At 36.1% G+C, this 27520-nt stretch overlaps 1 protein-coding gene across 1 annotated transcript in view; it reads right to left on the reverse strand.

Annotated features, from left to right (window-relative positions):
- The window catches only part of DPYD (dihydropyrimidine dehydrogenase), a 741385-nt gene that overhangs the window by 407471 nt on the left and 306394 nt on the right, over window positions 1-27520 (reverse strand). The window contains exon 9 of the mRNA XM_081817099.1: window positions 20612-20822. Coding sequence (XP_081673225.1) covers window positions 20612-20822 — 211 coding nt within the window. The remainder of the gene's footprint in view (window positions 1-20611; window positions 20823-27520) is intronic.

Raw genomic sequence — 27520 nt, forward strand, 5'->3', positions numbered from 1 at the left:
CCCGCTTTTCTCTCTCCCACTCCCCCTGCTTGTGTTCCCTCTCTCGCTGTCTCTTTCTCTGTCAAATAAATAAATAAAGTCTTAAAAAATATATATTTAGCACCAACACCATAAGCCACCCTAGGAGCATTTATTTGTGAATTCAAAAGCATTATTCTATTCATGGGTCTTTCCATGGGATGTATGCATTGTATGATTTTATGTCCCTAAACATTTATACATACTCATGTTTACTTCTGAAAATATGCTCTTTCCTCAATATTTGATTTAATTTTACCTTGAAATCTTGGACCTGAATATTAACTGTTTTAATTATTTTATCATTTGTAATATCCATCTACCCTCACTAATAATCAACTCTCTGACACTGTGTTCCAAAAAAGAAAAGGATTTTTCTTTCGTATTGAAAATTATCTCAGCCCCCTTTTAAAAACTATCTACTCAATTTTCCCCCTAATCTTTTTAGAGGCCTTCAAGTTTAGCATGTCCATAGTTTCATTTAAAAAATAAATAGAAAAAACAATGAGGTCAAGCAGTTGGTTATGATGTTATTAATATATTACAGCAAAGCTTACATCAATCAAAATAGAGATCATTTGTTTCCACTTTAATATCCATATGTTGACTCATCAATATCTACAAAGGATCTTTGGAAAAATAGAACATGGACAATTTATATGAATATAAAAGAAATGCTAGAGTAGGTAAAAAATGTTTTCTATCAGTGGCACTAAGCAGCTAATGCAAGAATGACTGTTCATTACAACTTGAATATCAAATGATTACGATCATTTCCCTGCTGGCACAGTGGGCTCTATATTTAAGTATATGATCTATATGCGTCCATTTATATATTTGTGTATACATAAATTTCAACATTTATAATAAAATAGAGATAAAGGAAGGGAGAGATAATCCATTAATTTATTGAAACTTTGGCTCAGATTATGAATTCAAATAACACCTTTCATGATTTCAAGGACTCTTTTGAGATATAGTAGTTCTCTATTATCTAACCGTATTTTGTAAGCTCCAAAGTATTCAATTTAGAACTCAAATCGAGGATTCGGTGAAAAAAATCCGTATGTATTTTATGCATAATTTGTCAGAAGTTCATTTATTTAGCTGCTTCTTATGAGGAAGACTTTCATCCTCCTCATCATTGTAACTACCCTTCTATGAACTCCTCACAGCTCGCTTACATCTCTGCTGATACATTTAACTTGAAATACAATGAAAATAATTCTCAGAAGCACATCTTCTGTTCTGCCTTTATCTAGTTCGGAAGGAGTGAAAGCATAGTGGATGAAAAATGTATATTTACATTTGCAAACCAAATAACTGCTTGCCATTTCCTATGAAGTGTTAAATGAATATTAATAGAAGGATTGTATTTTTTCTTCCTTGTTTATAAAATAACGGGAGTAAGGGGAGAGGGATTTTCTGTTATGATATGCGCACTTTTCCCACAGATTTCCATGAAGTTGCATCTTGATGGAAACTGCAGCATATGTCCCAGTGGCTCCATAGTTGAACAGAAAAAGAACTTGAAAAAGAACCCTAAAACATGCTTATTCACAGCCTCTATTATTCTGCAAATGGAAGAGAAATGTGTTAAGTGATATGGTGCCTGGAATTTTATGCAGTCTTTAAAAAGAACAAAAACATCCTTTATTCATACCAAACATTCAAGATTTATGTTAATTTTCTGCTTTAATTACTACTATGTTCGAATGAGCTTATTTAAAAAACAAAGACACTCTGAGGTGGCTTTAAAACAAGAAATGGTTTTGAAATAAGAACTTTTAGTCAATTTAATGTTATGCATGAAATGATTTTTTTATATAGACTTAATTGTATTGTGACACACAAGTTCTTCAATAAGCCACAGCTTAAAATTGCAGAAACCGTCCCTCAGGGACACATCACTAGCAGATGCAGATTGCCAAGGTCAATTAAACTGATGTAGCTGTGCTGTCATATACCTAGAAGAGAAACCCACAAGCATATGACAAGTATATTTCTCAGTATTTATAAAAAGATGTCAAGAATGTTATATTTTAGTACATAAATATAAATTAATTCTGCATAAACAATAAAACAATACAACAGAAATCATAATGAAGAAGGATTATTAGTATTCTTTGGAGTGTTTGATATGCTATAAAACAATGGGGGGGCTAAAAATTTCAACATTTATAATAAAATGATATCTTGAAAGCATGGATGAATTTATCTATATGTTTGTTGCTTAATTTTGCATAACCTATTAGTCAATAGGACCGAAGCACAATGAAACAAAAAGGCGAGCTGAGGCAATAATCTCAGTAATTCAGAACTGAAAGCAAAATCTCACCAAGAGCAAATGAATTCTAATTACAGGGCCGGGATATCAGAGTTCTCTTTCAATAAAACAACCTGGGGTAAGGAAGGGACAGACCCAGAGAATGCCTTCCACTAACAATATCAAGTCTGGGTGGCATGAGCTTTTTTTCACATCTCCCCTCTGCATCTAAGTAATTGAATCAATATGCAGACACAATGGAACCCACAGTGAAGATTCATCATTGTCCTTCTCCAAACCCCTCAAATGTTAACCTTGATTCTGCACCTTCCCACTCCTCCAGGACCTCAAATATCATCTCTGACTCTCTTTAGAATATTGCATTTCTCCTCTTTCCCCTCTCCTCTCCTCTCCTATTTTGAAAAACTTTAGTTTTGGCATGGTTCTCTTTTCTCATTCTAACCTCCTCCTTTACCTAGTTTTAGAGTAATTTACACTGCGTACTTTCTTCACCACCCAATTATTCCTTCCAGGCTGTCCCTTTAATGGAAATATGATCTCCATGGTCCCTAAATTCTGTGACCTCAGTCCTCCTCCCTTCTGCCTTCCTGTAGCATCCGATACTTTTATCACATTCATTTTGATCTCTTTCTTTGATTTGCAGAATGCTACTTTATTCAGGCTCTCCTTATCTTTAAACTGTCCATCTTGGGCTCTGGCTCCTCCTCATCTCATCTTCTTCTTCCCAAATTGAGTCATGTGCCTTTAACTTCATCTCTACGAAAATGACTTTAGTCACAACCTTGAGCTCTTTTATTCTGGCACTTCTAGCTGCCTATTAGAGGTTCCAGTGTGGATGCTATACTGTCCCTTCCAAATCATCCAAAACCCAGCTTACAAACTTCTCTTGGGCCTTTCACCATTTCATGACTATTATTAGTAAGCTTGCTCTTTTGTATCTTCTACTAATTGTGACCACCATTTATACCTTGTCTCTTCTCCTCAAATTTTGATGGACCAAGCTCCTTTTTCTTGCCCCCCACTGTCAGGAGAAGGTCTTCCCTTATATTTCATAAAGAACATCGAAACTATTATATGGGTACTCTCTGGTCATCCCATTGTCTAAACTATAAACCTATTGATCTGTGTCCACTCTACCTCTCCTCCTTTTTTTTTTTTTTTTAAGAGAGTGGGGTGTAGGGGAGAGGGGCAAAGGGAGAGGGAGAGAGAGAATCTTAAGCAGGCTCCATGCCCAGCATAGGCACAGTGCCCCACACAGGGCTCAATGTGAGGCTGGATCTCACAACCCTGGGATCATAACCTGAACCAAAATCAAGAGGCTGATGCTTAACAGACTGAGCCACCCAGGTGCCCTATCTTCTTTCTTATTTATAATAATTTAAGAACTCTCCCTCTCATCAAAGGCCAGTCCTTCCATATGGGCCCTAGGATCCTCTATTTTACTTTGTAGGCATTTTGCTCCCTAGATTACATATTCTATTATCAGCCACTCCCTCTGAATTGTTTCTCATAAGCATGTACATACCTGTACAGTATTTTCCATTTTTAAACCATTCCAGATCTGCATTTGCCTCCCAAAACTTCACTAAAACTCTTTTCACTAAGATGACTAATTAGTGCTAGGTCGCCACATACAGTGACTCTCCTCAGTGATCACCTTATTTCAGGACCAGACTAGGGTGAGGTGAGTGAGGCACCCAAAGAATAAAACTTCAGAAGGTCCTCAGGCTCAGGACCATAGGCTCAAGTGCAGGTGGGCACCTCACTTGTCTCACCCTAATTGTGGCACTGCCTTCCTCCATCTCTCAGCAGCATTTAACAGATGACCACTTCCTCCTCATAAATGTCCCTTTGCTTGGCTTCAATGACACCACACTTTCTGATTTTCCACCTGCCTCCATGATCACTCTTCAATCTCCACTCCTGTTTTTTCCTATTCTTCTTTCTCAAAGGACCTAGAAATCAATCTTAAAAATCTTGGCATAATCTTTGATTCTTCTCCCTCCAATGATCTCAACATCCAGTCAGTTACTATGTTCCAACAATTCACGCAAATGAAACTCCCTAGACTCCCTAGGTACTTCTGACATCTCATTTATATCATCCTCACCTAATGAAGAACATTAAGAAAAGCAATCAACATTTATTGATCCCTTGTATGAGGCAGGAATGATGCTGTATATTTCCATATAATAATCTCATTTAGACCACAAAACAACTCTTTAAGGTAGGTATTATCATCTTAAATATAGTCAAGGGGTGGCAGAGCTGGTATTCGAATCCAGTTATTTCTGACTCCAAAGCCCTCCTTGCAATTGACCTTTGGTGTAGGGACAAGAAGAAGCCAGGAATGGGCCAAAAATAGTCTCTTGAAGTTTCACAACTGGGGACCATGGGAGTAACTAAAATGAAGGGGGGGGTGGTTTAGAGGGATAGCAAAGAATTCTAATCTTGACTGGCTTTACAGATAATAGCCTTTAGGTCAACTCTTCCAATGGAAACTTTTCCCGTTTTGTTAAATTAACCACTGTTAATTTAACTGACTGTTAACCTAGTCATGATGTGACTTGATTTTAGTTGCTTTGCCTCTATCACTCCTTGAGTTTAGAGACCATATCTGATCAGCTCCTTCCCCAGCATCTAGCACAAAGTGGCACACAAGAGGAACTCGATGAATGTTTTTTGGTTGAAAAAATGTAATAGTTGTTCATTCCATTTATTTAGCACTCACATTGTCCTGTCTTGATTATTTTTCGTGTAGATCATATTTCCACAGTTACAGACAGCTCACTGTAGAGAGGAAATCCAAATATTTTTCCTTTAAAAAAAAAAGTTTCTAAAAAAACTTCTATAGTGACAAACACACTGACTAGGGAAGAATATGCACTTGGTTATTTCTTTTGATTGATTTAACTATTCAATTTCCCTACTGCTATGGTTAAATAATGTTCAGTTTATATATGCTTGTAGAATTCAGGCAGTGGGAAAGTACGGATTTAATTTTCCTCCCCTCCACACTTGAAACAAGCTTAGGCTCCCCAAGTTAAATACAAAAAAAATGGATGTCAATAATAGCCTGTAGCAACTCCTTTTGTTTTACTTGTATTCTACAGGGAGTCTTTCCTCATTTCCTAAACTGACCAACTAATCAATTAAGAATAAAATTGTCCAAGCACTTCACCTTGATTTGCTTATTTCTCTGCAATAATTCCCTCTATTTAAAACCCTAAACTCCTTGAAGATTTCATTTCATTTTATCTGGGAGAGATCTCCACAAGGAGGGCATTGTCCTTGAAGGAAATATATGGGGATTGTTTTCAAATTCTCTGTTGGATTCCCAAATGCTGTCCTTTGATTTGCTTATTTATATTCAATGATACCATCTACTTAAGGCTACAAACTCCTGGAAGGAATAGATCATCCTTTAATCTGATTTGGACCATAATCACCATAATTCTATGCACATTTGGGTGCTTAATACTTCTTGATAATTAGGAGTCCATGGAAAAAGTAGAAAGGATACTGAAATATTTTATATATACTTCCCAGTGAAAGAACCTTTTAAAATGCTGAATGATACCATCAAGTGATATAAATAATTAAAGAAAGGGATTAAGAAAAATGTTTAATATAAAATCCCCATTTGCTGCATTTAAAGCACAAATAAAAACAAATAGAAAGCCAGTAGTAAATTATACTACTGGAGAAAACAATATTATTAAAATATAAGTGAATACTGAAAAATATTTTAATTAACAAAATAAATCAAATGGAAAAGATTCCCTAAATAGAGCTTTAAAAGTTAGTCTATGTGTGTTTGACTGCCATGACTAATTATGTATCCATGTAATGTGTGTTCAATTTGGGCTTATTTAAATAGCAGAAATGCTCATTAGCTGCAGTATATCTGTGAAGCTTCAATAAACAGTTTAATGGTTTTTATGTTTAACCAATTTCATAAGTTCCTGTAATTTTAGCTTTAGCAGCTCATTAATGTTATTTTTTGATATCCATCTTATGACTTTTTTTCCCCTTGTCAATCGGCTGTAGGCATACTTCAATGCAAACTTAAAACATACAATAGAATATATTTTAAACAATTTTAATACATAAGTAAATGCATAATTCAAAAATACGGCTTCTTTATATAGAGCATGAGTTGTATTACAATGCAGTCAAAAAATATCTTTGGTATCGGCAAAGGTTATTGCGTTCACAATGATAATAATGACAAACATTTACTGAGAATGCCTCCGTGAACACACGGCTGGTTCTGACCTAGGCAACATATATATGGTCTCTTCGAATCCTCACAGAATAGATGTTATTTCAATTTTACAGCTGAGGAAACTGAGAGTGAGGTAAGTTACTCAAGTCACACTCTTAAGGTTTGAACCTAACTACAAATTAGCTACGGATGTACCAACTAGAAAAGCATGGAGGTCTTCAGGGCATTTGGAGATAGATATACACCTAGAACTCAGGAGAGAGCTCTGTACCTTGGGACAATATATAGTCATAAGGATGGATAAAGTTAATAAAAAACATAAATCCAGGTAAGAGTCCACCAGTTATTTTTTAAAGTGGCAGCAAGCCCAACCTGAACTAAAGCCAGAGGGGGAATCATCAGCATTTCACGAGACTCAAGGTATTTCTGAGCCACACAAGCCAAGAAGAGATCATTTCAAGAAATGTAAAATACAAGAGAAATGTAAGGTAGGTAACTAGATTTGGTGATTTGAAGGTCAATGAGCAGTAAAAAGATGAGATTTGCCAGTAAATGATGAAAGCAAAAGGCAGTTAAAAGGGGTTAAGGACAGAGGATCTGGCAAATACAGCAAGGCAAATACAGCAAGGCAGTGCATTCAGGATACCCTTTCAGGAGTTTAATCATGATTGCATAGGAAAAATTAAGGTACTAGCCTGCATTCATTCATTCAATGAGCAAACACTTTTTGTCTACCATGTACTAAATCCTGCCGTAGGCAGTATAGTAAACTATAATAAGGGACCTGTCCTTGTGGGGTATACATTTCAGTTGACATAAAATAAGAAAGTGAACAAGTAAGTGAATTGTATGATAGTGAAGATGGTCATGAAGAGGATTACATGGAAGGGGGTGTTTGTTACATGCTGAGGGGAGTACGAAGGGGGAGAGGTGCTTTAGATCTAGGGAGATGGAGGGTCATGGAGGGCTCTTAATGAGATGACATCTGAGCTAAAACATGAAGGGGAAGAATAGGCCAGCATGCGAAGACCTCGAGGCAGATCATTGCAGGCAGAGGGAAGCATTGCGGAAGCATTAGGGTGAGGTGAGTAGGAGGAAGGGAGGCTTTATGTGGGTGAAAGAAAGGAAGCAAGGTAAGAGGTGAGGGGACCTGAGGGAGAAGTAGGGGCTTCATCAAGGAGGGCTTCATAAGCTCTGAGAAGAACTATATTCTAAACAAAGTAGCAAACCACTGGAGGGTTTGGAATAGGGGAATGACATGATATAATTTCTGTTTATAAGGGCTGATTCTGGTAGGATTATACGGAAGCAAGAGAAAAAGCAAGATGACCAGTTAGGATACTATCTTCTTAATGCAAGTGAGTGTCCAGCATCTGACCGTTCCCTCAACAGAATGAAGGTTTGCTGGCCTTCACATGACACTTGACATAAATACCACTTTCATATGTTTTTGTCTTTACTGTGGATTTTCTGTAGGGACATTCTGAATAAAGCAGTCATTTCATGTGGTCCTCCCAATGTGGTCATCCCAATAATTCATCCACCTCTTCATTTATTCATTCATTCATCCATTTATTCAGTGACCACTTGGGACTGTGCTGGGTACTTTGGATTAAAATATGAATAAACTACCCTACAGTCCTATTGTCAATATAATTTAGAATATATAAGATATACAGAGAGAAGGAGGAGAAGAGCAGGAGCCAAAATGGACACACACATTTCTATCTTCCCTCTGTGTATGAGGAAAACATATTTAATCAGCATGCCCCTTTAGATTTCTAGTACCCACCAACTTTTGAATAAAATTCAGATACCTTAGCCTAACATTAAAACCATTTTGTGAATTAGCAATGATATGTTTTTCCACCTTTACAGTTTCTCATTATGATCTAGCCAAAGTGACTACGCTGTGTACATATCTACCTGTTCACTCTGCTAAAATGTGCTTTCCCTATTTCTGCTCTCTTAAGTCCTGCCCCATCCTCATCTCCACTACAAATGCCATTGCTTCCATAAAACCTTCTTGGATTCTTAGAGCTGGAAGTCATCTCTCCACGTTGAGTGTTACACTAACAGGTTATCTGTTACTCCTTGTGTGCATTTTTATCGCTCTGTTAGACTGAAAGCTCCAGTAGACAGGGACCGTATATTCATTTTTGTGCACCCACGAGAACCTAACACAGAACCCAATATACTTAGCAAATACAGAATGAAAGAATGGGAAATAAGGTCCCACAAGTATGTAGGAGAGAAGATTAAAAGGGTGTCAAAATTAAATTAAGGTATTTGGTTTCAATCCTACCATCAGTGGGATGGGGGTAGTAATTTTAGATTCTTACATATGAGAATAATGCCTTGATACTAGTGATGTAGAAGTTCATTTGGCAGCAGTGTGCAAATATAGGGGGAAATACTGGGCCATATTAAACCAAGTGCTTTGTCAAGTCCACTTTTCAGAGGACTTGGAAAATCACTGGATATTGGTTAAGCATGTGGTGCATAACATGCCTGACACTCTTTCATGAACTTGTATATAAAAATAAATGGCTAGTAAATAAAGGTCTTTTGAAAACACTTAAAAGAGATTCATAATTACAAAATATAAGTATGGCTAGCATGAAAAAATGGTTTGCATTAGTCTGTATAAATGTTGGGTGGGACCTCTGAATGGATGTTAATATTAATGCTGGCTTCCTCCTCCAGCAATGCCAGCACATTTGGGACATCTAGTAAATTCCATGTACATATTCCACTTGAATTGAGTAGCTAGTTTCCATATTTAGGAGATAGGTATTAAATATGATTCAATATAATTTTCCAATTTATACAATTAAAACTTACACTTCTATAGGTCAGTTACTTACTTAACCCCAGACTATCTTAAATTAGGCATATTGTTATTTTTATTTTGTGCTTTGAACCACAAATACAAATGCAAAGTCACTAACAACAAAACAATCTGCAACACAAAATACATATTACTAAGAAAAGTAGTATAAAGTATGCATCATTACTTTATGATTTAACTAAATTTTGCATCTTGATTTAACATTGCATAGCAACTTAGTGTAGTTCAATATTTCATATGAATATTAGATTTCAGAATAAACTTTAAGTATATCATGGCTAACTAGTATTTAAAAGACAAATATAATAGGCCATGGTCAAAAAAGCCCCGGACATCTAGTACATTCACTATATGTTGAATAACATCAGCTACGTCTTATGATTTCTGTTCTCTGAAACAATTATGTTATTTTTCCATTTTCTACCTTCTTTCCCCAGCAAAAGTTGTTTCATGCCACTGCTCTACCTCTTGAATGTAATCTTTGATTTGATGGAAAACTACTGATTTATCCACTGTCTCCCTCTAAGAATGCATATGATATCAACCACTAGTGAAACCTGGAAAATAAAGATAAGGGAAGGCTCTGAACAGAGCTATTCACTGGGGAAACAAACCTATTCCTATGCAGTTTTTACAGGGAAGTAAAATAATTACAGAAATATCATGTTGTACTTTAAATGGGTGTCTAAGGCAGGTGTAAGTGATGTGATGTTGATTCCAAGTCACTTTTAACACTGTTATCAGCCTGATCCTCCTTCGCCATCACCTCCACCCTTTTAAAATAATTCCGAAGGAAAACTGCCAAGATGCCATTATTTTGGTTGGTTATTCTGCAGAAATGCCAGCACTTGCATTAGATTCCACCACTTCATCCTCACTTCCAGTCAGAAAAATATCAGATAATTAGGGCAATTTTTAAGAAAACATGTACAGTTTTAGTATTGGGTTCCTGAGAATGTTTCTTGCCCAAAATATAGTTGAAAGCAAGACACTGTACAGGGAAGACTAAAAAGAGTTCATTCTCATCATGGGACCAAACACTACAAAGGAGATATTAATGTTTTATCACTGAGGCATTATAAAATGAAATGGTAGTGTAAGGAGCCACACACATCAGTAAGAGAGTAAAGGTACAGAATCATGGAATAAAAAGTGTCTTGACACCATGTCTTCCTTAAGATATTTACCATCTGAAAAGCAGATGGTAAATATAAAAGTCAGCAAACTGACTTCCCCTTCATAATGTGGTAAATGAGATGTTTCTGGAATTCCAGAAGAAATGCCACATATCCTCTCTTATCATACTTTTAAGAAGGTATTATCCAAACTACAGGCTATGACAGCTTTCATTCTTTAATTCAATCAGTGAGTAGCACTGTTCTAGGTACTGGGTTATGACAGTGAAAAAACAAGACAAATGATATGTAATGATTTCCAATGTCTGTTTTCAATCATTCTCTATTTTCTGAGTTCTAGTCCCGTTTCCAGTTCAATGCGTGAGCAAATCCAAATGCAACAAGTCACCGTTTCCCTCAGATCTGTTCCATCTGCTGTGTTCCTGAGTGCTATCAGCATTATGAACATCTGATCAGACTACCATGCTAGATACTCTACATGCAACCTTTTTAATCAGACAGATGACCAAATCATGACTCTTCTATTTAAGAAATATGTCTTGTTCTCAATGTTCTTCTGGAGTTCTACCTACTTCTTCTTCTTCTTTTTTTTTTTTTTTTAACATTACTGCCCCTATGGAGCAATATGCTTCTTTCATACTCCTGATGCCTCTTTCCATTTGGGGAAACAATCATTGTTATAGCCCTCGTGGTGTCTCTCTGTCTCTTACCTGTCCTCAAGAAGCTGAAATTAGTAATCATAATTTGTGAATCAGAAGGAGAAATTAGGCATGCATGAATCACTTCTGTCATGCCTATAGCTTTGGGAGCTGCCCATTTGGGCACAGGTTCTCTCCCTTCCTTAGGACTGACAATCCTACTGGGGCACTTTCCCATTATGGGATCTATAATGTGGGATCATACCCATGATTGAGTGAACAACTGCCTAATTCAGGTGCTCAATACTAGAAAACACATTTGTCTTCTGAAATGAACCACCTCAAAGATGATTTCATGGTTTCTAATTCCCAACTATTTGAAGAATATACAAATGGTACAAAATCCAAGCACCTATCAGTCTTATCTCATTAACAATAAAGATCTCGGGGCGCCTGGGTGGCTCAGTCATTAGGCATCTGCCTTTGGCTCAGGTCATGATCCCAGGGTCCTGGGATTGAGCCCCACATTGGGCTCCCTCTTCAGTGGGAAGCCTGCTTCTCCCTCTCCCACTCCCCTTGCTTGTGTTCCCTCTCTCTCTGTCTCTCTGTCAAATAAATAAATAAAAATAAAAATAAAATAAAACAATAAAGATCTCTCCCATATCTAAACCTTCCCTTTGTCACGTGGATGTCTATAGAATATAATTCAAAATCCCTAGTTTAGCATATAAGTCTCTTGACCCCACATAAGCTTTTAGCCATATTTCCTGCCATCTTTTTCCTATCCATGTTCCACCCTTACTTTATCAAACATCATCTGCTCCAGCTAAGCAGAATTTCTCACCATTGTCTGGTCACATGAAACCGTTTGTCAGCTTACACTTTTGTGTATGATATTCTCTCTAACAGGGAAACTCCTACTGAAGCTCCAAAACCCAGTCCAAATGTGATCTCAAAATTTGCACATCATGTTGCAATGTATGTATGTACGTGCCTGTTTCTCCCATTAGCCTGTGGATCCCTGAAGTGAAAGACTCTCTTTTACTCATATTTGAGTAAATAGCACTTGGACAGTGTATATAACATAGTTGGACATTAAGAAATATTTGCTGCATGATGAATCATGAGAGGATGAATGGTAAAAATCATAAAATAAAAAGTTCAATTTTAGAAATAAAAATGGAAAATCCAGACCTTCATTTATAAAGATGAGAACATGCATGAAATAAGTAGGCTGATGACAACTTTCGAAAGACATGATTTTTTTATATATATATATCTTTTTAAGATGACTGTAAAATGACTGCTTAATCTAACAGTGCGGTGTTGAGCAAGTTGCATAATCTCCCTGGGGCTCCCTCCCTTCCACCCCCATTCCACCTGGAAACTCCCACATACCCCTCAAAGTTCAATTTACAACCCACTTACTGTAGGAAGCTTCCCTGAACCCTCAGACTGTGTTCTGTGCTTTCCTCCAGCACAATTTATCATCATGGCGCGGCTCCCCTGTTAAACTGCATTTCTGGAGACAAGGTTTTGCATTGGCCTTTTCACCACTTTATCCCTAGAACCTAAGCTCAGCGCCTGGAATAGCAGGCTATCAGAGGTTACTAGTTAAACAAAGAAGCCTGTAAAATGAGGGGACTAGAATATATGATTTCTGAAGTCCCTTCCAGCACGTTGGGAAATAGAAAGAAAAGTCCCATGCAAGTTACTGTGCTGTAACATGTCCAGTACATTACACTGGAGTGCCAACTTTAGTTTTCAATTCTATCTCATCCATTCTCAGTTCTATTAATCATTAGTAAGCCCCTTCCTTCTAACATTTGTGCCATCAACCAAAAAGTTCTCCTGTCTCTGATGAAGTCCAGTATTCCACAGTCTGTTCCTTGAAACTTTGTTGCAAGTATTTATTTATTAAAAAAAAAAATGCATACAACAGTGAAAATTTACCAAGTATGGCATAGTCTCAACTCAGTACCCAATCCTTCCCCCTCCTTATTTTTGGTAAGGGAGAAGAGGAATTATGCAAGCTGAAGGCCACAAAAAGTGGACGAATTGTTCAAAGAAAATTTGCTCAATCTCTAAGTGCAACCAGTAGCTTCTGGAGGAGATGTTTTATTGTTCAAAAAGTGGAAGACACTAGTTTAAAGGTGGGGGGGAGTTATTAAAATGGCATAGTGTTTCCAACTTCCTCAGTGAATTGTCATAATAAGGAATAAAACAAGTAAAACATATTGATGCTATGTCTTTTAAAGTATAGGTAACTATTATTACCAGGCTCATCTAGTGCTCACTTAAAAGACTTTTTCCTAGATTTTCTTTAACACTTAAGTAACTGAGGAAAAATGGACACATATGAAAAATTCCTGGAAGTCTGCATTGTCAGGGTCTCGTGCATGCCATTTCTTGCCTAACTGGCAATTTCTAGCTCTGACTTAGGCCAGGATAAGGCACATTAACCCACAGCCTGCACTTTTTCTCAGTAGGGGGGCAAGTGAATCAAAGCTACACACGAATCTTTGATTTACCCCATGAGGTTTTAAAAAACTTTTCTGAGAGATTTCCAATAAAAGGAACTGGTAAGTGATTTTAAAATCTTTTCCCCCAAAAAACACTCCCTTTATGAAACTAATTGCAATTAACGGCATCAAGGGAGTTGGTTTCTGAGGGTTTCACTAGAGATTCAGAAAACTAGGCTTGGTGTTTTCTTGTTATTTCTAGCCACATGAATAGAAAGAAAATGTAGGCACTGGGTGAAGTATATAAACTCCTTTCCTAGAAGGGTCACACATTCCTTGCTATACCTACAGAGTTCAGGCACTTTGTCATTTGCTCTCCGGAGCAGTGCCATGTAAGCACTATGCTGAATCAGCTTCACTGCCACCATCCATCCTGTCTCTTCCTTCCAAAAACATAGGTTTTTAATCTTATTGTATCATCCCATAATTTTCAAACACTTAAAACTCAAACTTAGTATCCTCAAAAGTACTTCTATCCCTCCTTCTTAAAAGTAACAATGATCAATCAAAAAACTAAGCAAACGAAAAACTGGCCCAATTTCACCATTTTTAAGAGGAAAAAAGTTATTAAAAATCCTTTGCTCTTTAAATACCTAATTTAGGGGCACCTGGGTGGTGCAGTCAGTTAAGTGTCTGACTCTTCATTTTGGCTCAGGTCATGCATGATCTCAGGGTCCTGAGATTGAGCCGTGTTGGGCTCTGCACTCAGCACAAGAGTCTGCTTGAGATCCTTTCTCCCTCTCCCAGCCCCTCCCACTTGTGTTCTCTTTCTAAAATGCATAAATAAATCTAAAATAAATAAATAAATAAATGATCTGCAGAACCTCAAAATGGAGATTTCTAACTACTAAAAATTAATTGAAAGAAAATTTCATTCCCTTTGATGGTATGGAAAACATTAGAATTGATAATAAAACATTTTTAAAATGATGATACAGTTACAAACTGTATAATCTTTTTCTGCAAAAAACTAACCAAATATATGAAACTTTTTCATATTCAAAAAATCATAAGTGTAGGGGCACCTGGGTGGCTCAGTCGTTAAGCATCTGCCTTCGGCTCAGGTCATGATCCCAGGGTCCTGGGATCGAGCCCCGCATTGGGCTCCCTGCTCCGCGGGAAGCCTGCTTCTCCCACTCCCTCTCCCACTCCCCCTGCTTGTGTTCCCTCTCTCGCTGTGTCTTTCTCTGTCAAATAAATAAATAAAATTTAAAAAAAAATCATAAGTGTAAAAGCACATACCTTGCTTATTTACAAAGACATGTCCACAGAACCTGCAAGTTCCCAGATGAAGTCCTGATTTTCAAATGCTTTTATTCCTAGACAACATTCATACTATCACAAGGGTGTAATATAACTCAATTTAATTATTAAAATATGTTTTGTTACATAAGGATAGTAACATCTAGGAGATGCTACTATGTGCCTGAAATATATTTAAGTGCCTTACATATATTATTAATTTATTCTTAAAATAACTCGAGAAGGTAGATACCATATCAGCCCCCTTAAAAGATCAGGACCATGAAGTACAAAGAGACTAAGGGAGCCAGGTTTCCAGCCGGGCAGCCTGCTCCAGAACCCCTGCTCTAAGCTGCTACACCAGACGGCCTCTAATTAGTGTAATATTTATTGGATTATAAAGAATGCAACATTTTATGCCAAAACAGAAAAAAAAAATCAATAGCAATAGAAAAACAGAACTGTTTCTAACTTTTATATTTTCTAAAAAAAGAAACCAAACTGGCCCCATAAGGAAAAAATGACAAATAGGTGTAGTAAAATTAATATCTTAACATGGATCAAGTCAAGTCAAATACACAACTATATATTATCCATCTACTACAGGCATACCAATATGTTGGCTGCTATTGGGACTACAACCTATGAAGGTACGATCTTTGTGTTTTGGGGGTTTACAATCTAATTGAAAGATAAATTGCAATAAGTTCTGGAAGATCAAAGCACACAGCTCTTTTTAAAGTCAACATTTCAAAAAAATGAGAGGACAGCTGTGGTGCAGTCCTCTAGGCAGGGGCACAGAGGTCATGGCAGGGGCTAGGGTGCCTTCCTTCAGTTGTGTGGAAGCATATTCAAAGCCACATAAAATCATGTCATCTAGATCTGCTGGGAAGGTGAGGACAAAGCCAACTGTTATTATTAACTCCATTGGAAAAATGAAGCTGTGAGGTTGGTGAAAATGGTAACTATTATCCTCATCAATTCCAAACTAACAGAGAAGATATGCTCACTTTCACAACCAGCCATTTGGTTCCAAGCAGAAAGAGAAGGGAAGATAAACTTAGAATAAGCAAGGAGTCTCTTAAATCTGAGATTGTCCAAACAAACAAAAAAAGAGAAAATTCAATTCAATAAACATTGACATTGGTGTTTAGCAGAAGAGGAGACTTTATGTATCACAAAATACATATTATTGAAATAAATAAATGTTTTAAAATTTCCACTGAAGGGCGATGTTTGTGGACTAGAAATGCCAGCAGAGGTAGCTTGTGCTTAATTTACTGACAGCCTTTAAAATCAGTCTTGAACAATAAAATCCCAATTTAATGTGATTTGGAATCTTACATACTTAGAGTGGATGAGAATTTTTAAAAGGTGGAACCACTCTTAGTTTTTCACAGGAAAGATATCAAATAAGGCTGAGACTTTATTATCTCAATCAAATTAGAAATCAAACACCACATTGCCTTTAGAATTTGGGACAGTAGTTAATGAACGATTCAATTAAATTGTGCTCCTAATAAGCACATATATATTCCATGCAGAGGGATGTGGAATACAGAGTCTTTTGTTCCTATTTTCCACTCACTGCTACAACCCAAAAAATGAAATAGAAATAAAATAGAATTAGATAAAACAATGATGATCACTCATAAATGTTATTAGCTTTGGTAGCAATGAAATAATTAGCAACTGTAATCCAAGGATATTATCCATATTTGTTTTACAAATTTGATATATTTTTTATAAGCTTTGAGGCATTCACCATTTTTACAACAGGAAGTATTTATTACAGATATATTGGGTGCTTAATACTAAGTAAAGTTATTTTATATTCTTTGTGAGACACACAAATTAAAGGACTTGCAAAAGTAATGCAGTATATGCGGGAAAAAACCCTGAGATTAAAAGTTTAATTTCCTTGAAATTTCCCAATTTAGGTTACCTTTATAAATATATGTTATTGATATAACTGAGATGCTAGAAGTATTTTCATTTAAAATATTGTAATCAGAGAATGCTGAGAATATGTTATCACCATTCTTTATATGTACTCTGTCAAGTTTATTTCATTCTTTGAATTCTTCAGAATATTTTATATAATACCTTCACCAAGGAGTTTCTGAATTACCAGTATGGAATCCATCTGTGAGAAGATACTGGGAGGAATAATCCTATAGGGAAGAGTGGGAAATAAAGCTGGATACATAGTATATATAAAGCCATTTGCCGAAGTTCTCAAGTGCAAAGAGCAAGGCTTCATCCTATAGTACAGGGTAATATTGGTGAATTTAATGAAAAGAAAAACTGGAATTAGATATTTGAATCTGGGATAGCATTTTGAACTTTAGTGATGGGAGAACTACAGCACCATTTAAATAATAGCAAAGTGGAGGCACAATTGCCTTAGGGAAACCTCATGAGGTGATCCTTCCCCACTTTGTACATGTCTCTAAATGCATCATCCTCACTTGGTAAAACAATTATTTGTTTAAAAGTCTGCCCCCTGCCTCAGTCTGTGAGGTTTTTAAGTAGAAGGAATAGTTCATTCATCTTCGTACTCTCCAGAATACAACTTAGTACCCGCCATTCATTAGATATTCAGTAAATGTCCGTTACATGCATGGCATATAACAAAGGATGAAAGGTCTTCTGAGACATGGAGTGGAGAAAGCGATTTTGGAGCCAGTTACACAGAAGTGAAAGAGTGTCTACTGTAAGTCTAGCCTCGACCTGGCACACAGAAATTGTTTATTAAGTCTTTCTTACAGGAATGGATGTGTATGAATAATAAACGAATTAATGAGGTGATCAGTTCCCTGAAGGAATAAATATATTAAGAGAAAATAGGTAAAGTCTGAACTTGGGAAAGTACTAAAAAGTAATAAGCTAGAGGAGGAAACGTACTCAGTGATAGGCTCAGAAGAGGAATAGTTAAAAGGAAAAAAAAAAAAACACAAGAAAATGGGAGTGCCATAAACAGTAATAATGTGTTACATTTCCAAAGCACTTTCATGTTACTTCATTTTAATTCTGACAACAGTCCTGAAAGGTAGGGGGAGAAGGTTTTATTATGCTTGTTTTTTTTACAGAGGAAGAAGCTGAGGCTCAGAAAGGTTAAGTGACTTAGAGAGAGCATTTCAAACAGAAAGAAATATGTAACATTGTCAAATGCAGAAAATAGAATGAGGACTGAGAAAATGTCATGGAGTTCGGCATGCAGTTCATCGGAGCCTTGCAAAGCGAGGTTGGGAAGGAGGCAAGCGGGGGTGGGGGGATGGGGGGTGGGGGGGTGGGGTAGAAATGCAGGTGGACGGTTTAAGAAAGGTGCTATAGATAAACATATTAAATCACATAGTATCACATATGTGATGATCACAAAAGCGTCACACATAAATTGCATCACATAGGTATCAAGATGGAACAAGATTCAAGATCAAAGAGGGAGATGTGAACAGTTTCTCTTTGGACCTAAATGGACAACTTCCTTCCTATAAACTGATTTTCACTATAGCTAATATGTGTGTGCATATGAAAACCTGCTGACTTTGAAATTATTTAAAAAAAAATTTTAAATGACAATTGGGTAAGATCTTCTTGGTAAAATTCTAACAATGATTGATTCCCTTCCCCCCTTACTTTAATGTTTTCCATTCAAAAACTAGTACTGACCACATTTAGAGGGGAGGCATGCAAGCTATTTCACCTTCCAGTTCTCCCAGCTTTCCTCTCACTTGGAAAGTAGGCTTCTTCTTAATGCAAACATTGAAAGGCCTTGGAGAAGCAAGGAATTCTATTTAAGGATAATTTTTTCTTTTTTTCTTTTTTTTTTTTTTTTAGATTTTATTTATTTGACAGAGAGAGACACAGCGAGAGAGGGAACACAAGCAGGGGGAGTGGGAGAGGGAGAAGCAGGCTTCCCGCCAAGCAGGAAGGCCGATGCGGGGCTCGATCCCAGGACCCTGGGAACATGACCTGAGCTGAAGGCAGACTCTTAATGACTGAGCCACCCAGGCGCCCCAAGAATAATTTTTCAAGCACTCTGTTATTTCAAGTCAAGAGGAGGAGGGAAAAAAAGGAAAGCAAAGGAACATTTTTCCTTGGTTTGTCTAAATGTATATGGTTAGTATGTGTTAAACACTGGAAGAAATGTGCAGAAGTAAAATACATAAATGCATTCAGGAATGACTTTGTCAAATAAACATGACTAGATCAAACTTTCTTGTACTTCATATTTTAAATACTAAGTTAAATCTTCCTCTTTTCACACACACGAGCCTAAGTTTTGCGAAAGCTGTTTTCTATGATCTGAGTTACAACTTAGGTCTGTTTAGAAAAAAATACTTTTTTCTTAATATTAGAGATGTCACATGAAACATAAATTTAGATGGGTAAGGTGAATTAGTTCTTGATAAGTGAATCATCAACAGAATTGCTAGTTAATTGTGATTCAATTTTTTACTCAGTTTCTGGTGCTGTGCCGAGTAGTAAGAACAGTATGATTTTTTAGAGGGTAGAATGCAATTTATGTGTTGTTCTTTGTTTTTTCTTCCTGAACCCAGTTAATGAATAAACAAACCACACTGTGACTGTGTCTACATATCACATAAACATCTAGATGAAAAGTGACAAATTCAGGCCATCATCCAGCTATTTGAAAACATTTATCTTGATGACATTAAACATCTGGATGTTTCCAAATATCAAGATGTTTGATGTCCTGCAGATAAAATATCCCGATGACTGGTTGAATTTTTTACTTATCTGTTGCATAAAAATGCACGTTTGCATTTTTCAGATGCAAAATGTAATTTTATTTCACACACAAAATATGATTTCAGCATGGATATAGTAGGGAGTCACAGGAATTGTCAGGTCTCGATTTTTTGTTATTATTGTTATTCATAATGAATTGCTGACTTGGAGAAATGTCTTTTATTTTCCTTCAGTAAATAAAAGAGTTAATCATCATTTCAACAGTGCGTATTAAAAGGTAAAGAATTTGCAAAATGAAGACGCATAGGGGACAGGAAAGGCAAAAATGAACGACTCACAAAAACAGTGAGTGCGGTGAAAATATACCATACAATAGCCTTAATTGATTAACTTATTACTCAGTTGGAATATTACATAAAACATTTTCCTTTTTTATCCTTTTTAAAAAGCATTTTGTTCTTCCTTAGCATGTCTATTTATGCCATCCAGATGAAATAAGAGGAGTTCAAACTTCCTAATTTGATAATTTTGATGTTTTTAGTGATGGTTTGGCATGAGGATAGCCGTACACCTGAATTCTATTTTTGCCTATTCATTAGGTCTTAATTTGTCTGAATCATTGAAGATTGACTGTTATAACTTCTCTGTCACATTTTCTTACTCAAGGTCCAATTGAAGAAAAAGCCTTTCTTATAGAGGAAACAGGCAAATGTTATTGCAAAATAGAATATGTATTTTTATTATCAGCTTAAGAGAAAGATTAATGTTATTTTCAATTCCCACCACTTTAAAAATAATTCTGTATAAGGATTAAATGTCATTTCTAAGCCTTTTAAATCAAAATTGCTTGGATTTCATACTAGAAGAAGAAAATGAATGTTAAAGTGAAAAACAATTCCCTGAAAACTGGAATCTATTATGGCACTAAAATAACAGACAATTGCCTAACACATTTCAGCTCCGGATACTCTACCTGTAGGATCACTCAGAACTGAACCAAAGGCACTGATGACCACATCGGCTTTCAGACGGACTATCTCATCTTCATGTTCGTGCCAGTTTCCAGTTTCATCTTGCTCTGTCCGAACAAATTGCATGGCGACAATTCTCCCTTCTTTCAATATAACCTTCCGTGGGGAAAGGAAAGGCAAGAATTCACACTTTTTTTCCTTAGCAAGTTCCACCTAAAACAAAACAGAACACAGAAAAACTTGAAAATGTTTCTTCTCCATTGAATGTTTGGTTTTTAATTCAATTATACATGACACAGCTTATGATGATTAAATCAACATGAAGCCTTTTCTTTCACCAAATCTGAGGTTTGGTTATTAGCTATTTACATTTTGCAAATCACTGACTCAGGGGAGTCTTAAATCGATTGGAGTTGTCATGTGGAAGTTTATAGAGCATGGCATCACAAGATATTTCTCAAGGTCTAGGGACTGCATGCCCTGCGGTTGGTGGCGAATAAGGTTTTGGCTATAGCAGCCCGGTTTTCCATATGCTTTCATTTCTGTAGGTTAAGTTCTTTTCTAAGTCATGCTACGTATGAAAATAAATACTTCTGATTATTACTGGGTTGCATATATCTAAACTGGAAATAAGTCAATAAAGTGGGTGAGCCAATCTCGGCAAGTACGTGATTAAAATGGTAGGTAGGAGAAAAAAAGACTGAGAAACTGTGGAATCAAGAAATAAATAACAATCTTACTTTCATAAAAATGCAAATGAGAAATTTAAGGAAGAGAAACAAGTATGTTCTTGACAAATTCCCAGTTCTTCCACATCTATTACTTCCTTTATTCTGTTATAAAATGGGACACCCTCGTTTTTGTTTTCATGCTCATAATGGGATGCCTATCAAGACAGAATGTTAATATTTACATACCTATTTACTTTTTCCATTTACTGTTTTTTGGGAGAATATAACCCTAAGTAGTATGTTGAGCAGTCTTTTTCAAAAAAATGTACTACTAGAGAGGCTGAGGGGGTATCGTCTCATTCTTTCCCTCCCTCATGGAAGATAGGTGGGTTCTCAGTAGGACTCTGACAAGTGAGGTTGAGAAGGTCATATGTGTAAGGTTCCAAACCAGGAGTTGTCTGGGAAACATCAAGATGGAAAAACTGACTCATAAAGTGACCTGCTCAATGCTGTGATCAAGCCATAAACCCACCTCTCAGCACTCTGTCCATAATTAGTGGTTCCAAACTTTGGCATGGATCAGAATCAGCTAGAGGGCTTGTTAAAACAGATTGCATGGACCCACCCCCAGAATTTCTAGTTCTATAGGATTGGATAAGGCCTGAGGATTTGCATTTCTAACAAATTCCTAAGTGATGCTATGCTTCTGGTTTAGAAATGACAATTTGTGGACCACTGTCTTCCCAGACAACAGCTGACTAACTCTTAACTTAGTTGGTCTACACCATCCATTCTCAATGAGCGTAATATCATCCATAAGGGAGCAAAAACTGATTCTTGAGGAAGGAAAGAATCTTAGATGTCATAATAATTTGTGACCCCCCCCCATAACAGCAGTAATATATAAACAAACATACAGGGTATCTGTAGTATAAAATTACAGTGTATTTGTGTGTGTGGTGTGGGGGGGGCGGGTTATTTAGGAAAAAAAGTTTTAAAAGATTCCCTAGAGGGATAATTAAAAAAACAAAACAAAACATGGGGCACCTGGGTGGCTCGGTCGGTTAAGAGTTTGCCTTTGGCTCAGGTCATGATCCCAGGGTCCTGGGATCAAACTCCAAGTCAGGCTCCCTGCAAGGCAGGGGAGTCTGCTTTTCCCTCTGCCCCCTCGTGCTCTCTCTTTCTCTCTCTCAAATAAATAAAATTTTAAACAAAAAAAACTGAGAAACACTAGTCATTACTATATATTGGCATGGAACTCTTCAGTCGATGTCTTATTTAAAATATGTTTTGAATATTGGCCTTAAAGCCTTAAAAATTGGACCACATAAATTATGATTGCACAGTATTTCCTTTTTCTTTATAAAACTAAGAGATCACTGATATAAGAAATACTAGATTTCCCTTTTCTTTATAAAACTAAGAGATTATTGATATAAAAATACTAGATTTCCTTTTTCTTTATAAAACTAAGAGATTACTGATATAAAAAATACTAGATATTGGTATGTCATGGGTAGTAAGTACACAAAACAATAGATCTCAAATTGTTTACACAGGAAAATTAGGGGTAAGTGGAATTGAATCAGGTTTGAAACCTGCTCCTACTGCTTACTTGAGATAGTCTCTAAATAAATCTCTCTGATCTTTAGGCTCTTATATGTAAAATGGGGATAATACCGAATTACTTGGTATGTGGTGTTTCTAAAGCTATTTAGAAATGTAAAGCACCAAAAGCAGAACTTAACATACAGAAGATGCAAGTAAATACTATTTATTTGTAGTTGCAATTCTCTGCATTCACTACCCCCCCAAATCATTCTTCAAACTATTCAATACCACTTAACACTGGGATTATGATTCCAATAGAAAGGTGGCCCAAGAGCAAAGGTAAGAAAAAGAAAAAGCCAAAGAACCTTAGACTCCTCTTTAATTTTCCACAAAATAAAATGTATGATTTCTAGAAGGCAAACTATTGCTTAAATAGTTCTAATTACAAACTAAATATGGCTCCATACATAAGATATGTTTCTGTATCACTTTTGTCACATTTGCATTATGTAGCACCTTATAACTCATCAATATAAACCAGTTTATTGTGTTTCAAAAATGTCGAGTGGTGCTAAATTTTAATGATAATGCCAAACTTGATTGAATAACAATGACAAATGTTTATGGTTTGAACAAATCAATACATGATGCATATTTATAATAGTACTCTTTTCTGTGAAGGACAGAAATAAAATCCTGAGCTATGATGCACATATTGGGAGAATGTCTCAGACTGATTTAGGGTCTATTTTGTCCTGTTTTATTTTTCGTGTCTATTAATACTTAGGTAGTATCTATTATTCTATGTAGATAATCTCATACTTTTCGGCAAATTTGGCATTGAATTAAAACCAAATTGGGCACTGCAAGCAAATCAAAACTTTTAAAATAACGAATATCAATGATTTAATGCTTGAACATGCTTTAGTAGTATTCTTACCATGTTTTTGACTTTTGAGGGCCTAAAAACTACACGCCGTTAAGAACATGAAGAAACTGTATTTTAATATACCCTCAGTTCACATCATAATTTTCCATATACCTTGTACTTAAATATTCAGTATTTGTGCCAACTATATGAGAGTGCACAGAAGTTGAGGAGTGTGAACAGTGGCCCCCACAAAGATTACTCTGAAATTCTACTTTTGAAACTTGATATGTTCTATATTCTCTAAAACATGTAAGACTAGGCAATTGGGCAGCAAACATAAATCATACCACTTCTTGGTATTTTGCTATTAAATAGCTATTTTTCATTTTATGCAAGAGATGGAAAAACTTTTAAAGGAAAGATAGGAAGATATCACTTTAACATATGTATTTACTTGGAAAGTATTGATATTATATTGGGAAAAGAGGAGCTGAGATGATAAGATTTTTTTTTTTTGAGATGATAAGATTTATCTCAGTCAACAGGGAATTTTAGGAAAATGAGAATTCAAAGTAAGTAAAGTCATGTGTCAAATGAAATATTCTTTGAGTTATTTGTGGACAATAGAGGAATTTACTTTCACTATTTAAGAAATCTAACAAGACAAAAATAACAATAATAGATGCTTACATAGCAGGCATTCTTTTTTTTCTTTTTTCTTTTTTCTTTTTTTTTAAAGAGAGAGAGAGAGAAGCCAGGGGAGGGGCAGAGGGAGAGAGAGAAAGAATCCTAAGCAGGCTCCACACTTAGTGTGAAGCAAGACGTGGGGCTTGACATGGGGCTTGATCTCAGGACCCTGAGATCATGACCTGAGCCACAAATCAAGAGTTGATGCTTAACTGACAGAGCCACCGAGGAGCCACCATAGCAGGTATTCTTTTACATACTTTACATATGGTTCATTTTAATTTTCAGAGAGAAGATATATTATGATACCTATATATTATTATTATTATTATTATTATTTTTAGGTATTAAGCTTTAAACTAATGTTTTCTCCTTATTGTGGCTCAAAAAGCCAGAAACGTACTGGGTATCATGATTTATAGCTTTAGCACCCAACCTCAGGCACTCTCCTGCTTGCTGTCCTCACAACTAATCCCAGGTGGGAAGAAGCATTATTTCCTTGCTAAGAAGAGAAACTGAGGCTCAGAGAAACCAAAGATATATTAAGGGATGACAAAGTTTAGCTAAAATCCTGATATGGCTAAACAAAATCCTGGGTGATATTCATTAACGTCCAAGACAGCAATTATATATATTTGAAAGAATAAGACTTCGGTTCTAGTTATGGAATCTCAAAAACAAGGCTAATTAGACTAGGAAAGGATCTAGTCTAAAGGATCTAGTCAACCAAGGGGCTGGCTTGAGAAAGACTGCCCTCATTGGGAAGAAGAGATTCAAGCTTCCTATTCTAAGTAAGTTTAGAAGTACAATAAAATCATGAAATATAGTGACCAAGGGATGGACTTATGAACTCAATATTGTAAACAAATTAATGGCAACTCCTTGAATCCAGAGAAAGTGTAAGTTCAGAACAAAGAAGTACTAGTTCATACAGTGGATACTAAGGACATATAACACATAATCTCAAGATACAAAAGTGAAAAATTAAAATAGAATTTAAATAAATTTATTTGTTAGACAGTAAATTCCTTCATAAAACTCTTTAAGCACAGAAAGAATATCTTATTTAATTTGCTATCCCCAGGGTCGAGCAGTGATATTCAAATATTTAACAAATGATGAATATAAGCATATGAATGGTCAAACAGATGCCTGACAAATCAGAATATACTCTAGCCAATATGCCACATGGAAGGACATCAAGTGAATTTTAGCCTTATCAAAATGACTAGCACACAGTAGACTTTGAATAACATTTTGTTTACCAAGATGAATGACTAATGAAAACTTGGAGGACATTCAAGTTAATGAAAGGACAATCAACTAGTAGTATATGGAGTCAATGGCTACTAAACACCCAATCCAAAGCAAATAACACTGGGCATGCAGAAGATATGCTACCCGAACCACAGCATCCTATTTTGTGAGGTTGAAATAAAAAGTAAGTGATGTTCTTTCTCAGCTGTCAGTGACCCTGCCATGACAAAATGATGGGCCAGACTGACCAGTGGTCTAACCTCATGCAGTGGGTCTTAATATTTTACTGTTTAAATTAATCAGTCTTCTGTGCTAAGTAGTTCACAGATGTCAGTGTCAGTGCTTTTTAATACCTAATGTTTGTTAATAATCACTAATAATCAGCAACTCTGTAGTTCTGGCACATGAACACTTCTGTTCATGGCACACATATTTATTTATTTGTTTGATGGTGCCTGTTCTCATGAGGGACAACTGGTACATCAAGAAAACATACAAACCTCTCTTGTCCTTATCTTCACCAATAATTACCCAAGGGAATGAAGGAGAAACATCTATAAGGTTCCATTTTGGAGGCTCAATAAACCAAACTGTTACTTTCTTTTCACACCATATAAGGAAAGTAAGAAAAACCTCCTTAGCTTTGATTTTTATCTCCATATTCAGGGAAGATACGTGGTTGATGCTGAGTGAAATAAAAATAGAGTGCTATCGCATGCAGTAATGATGATCATTTTAATGATTAACTTTATGTAATGTGATGATTTGGTCTGATTAATATTACAGGCACCATACTGTGGAAATTATGAAACAACTTAATTTACTATAATTAAAAGCATGATGTCAACTCATTTTTAGATTGCATATAGGCAAAGTAAGCATAGGTTATAAACTATAATGAGACTCAAACCCAGCATACATTAAATTCTAATATACAAAGTTTGAGAAATAATATGAAGAAACAATATTCTTTGTAAAGATTACTCTTGAATAGCTAGATATTTAACAAGTTGTCAATTCTATATGAACATGAGGACCTCAGAGATGGAATTTCAAATCAAAGTTTGGTAGTTTGCTTTGGTCAGTGATAATCCTGAAAAATATTATCTTTTATTTCATCACTGCTAAATTATTGCATATACCACAAACATTCATAACCACACAATAAGAGCTCCATTCATCTGTAAATTTACCAAACATTTATTAAGCACCTTTCTGTTAAAAAAAAAAAAATGGTGCTAGGTGCTGTAGCTAATAAAATAATCCCTGCTTTCAAAACTTTCACAGAGGCAGACAACTCTGCTATCATATTCAGTGTGATAACACATATAAACACAGTGTGCACAAATGGCATATAAAAAGGAATTCTGCACAGCAGTAGTGCAGGTCAAGAAAGGGAAGCCTGGAAAAGGTACTGTATGAACTAATCTTGAAGGATGGGTAGGAAGTAATTACTGGAAAGGAATTAGTTACCGGGAAATTATAGTACACAGTAGATTATTTCCCTTAGGTGAGGAAAGAGGTAGGAGGGTAAAGGAGTTTATTTCAACAAAGAAAGAAGGAAAGATACCTGGTTAAATCCCCTTGTAAATGTGCTACTGGGAAACAGATTATCAATCAGCATTCACTAGTGGGAGAGCCCTTATCTGTGGCATGATTTTGGCAATATATACCCGCTAGTCTAGGACAGCTATGGTAAGAACAAAACAAAACAAAAAAACCTGGCAATTGGAACTGTGGAAAGAGCCAAGATGTCCATCGACAGATGAATGGATAAAGAAGATGTGGTATATATATATGCAACGGAATATTATGCAGCCATCAAAAGGAATGAGATCTTGCCATTTGCAACGACATGGATGGAACTGGAGGGT

The sequence above is a fragment of the Leptonychotes weddellii genome, chromosome 4, assembly GCF_054177405.1.
Source record: "Leptonychotes weddellii isolate Sample4059 chromosome 4, ASM5417740v2, whole genome shotgun sequence".
NCBI lineage: Eukaryota > Metazoa > Chordata > Mammalia > Carnivora > Phocidae > Leptonychotes > Leptonychotes weddellii.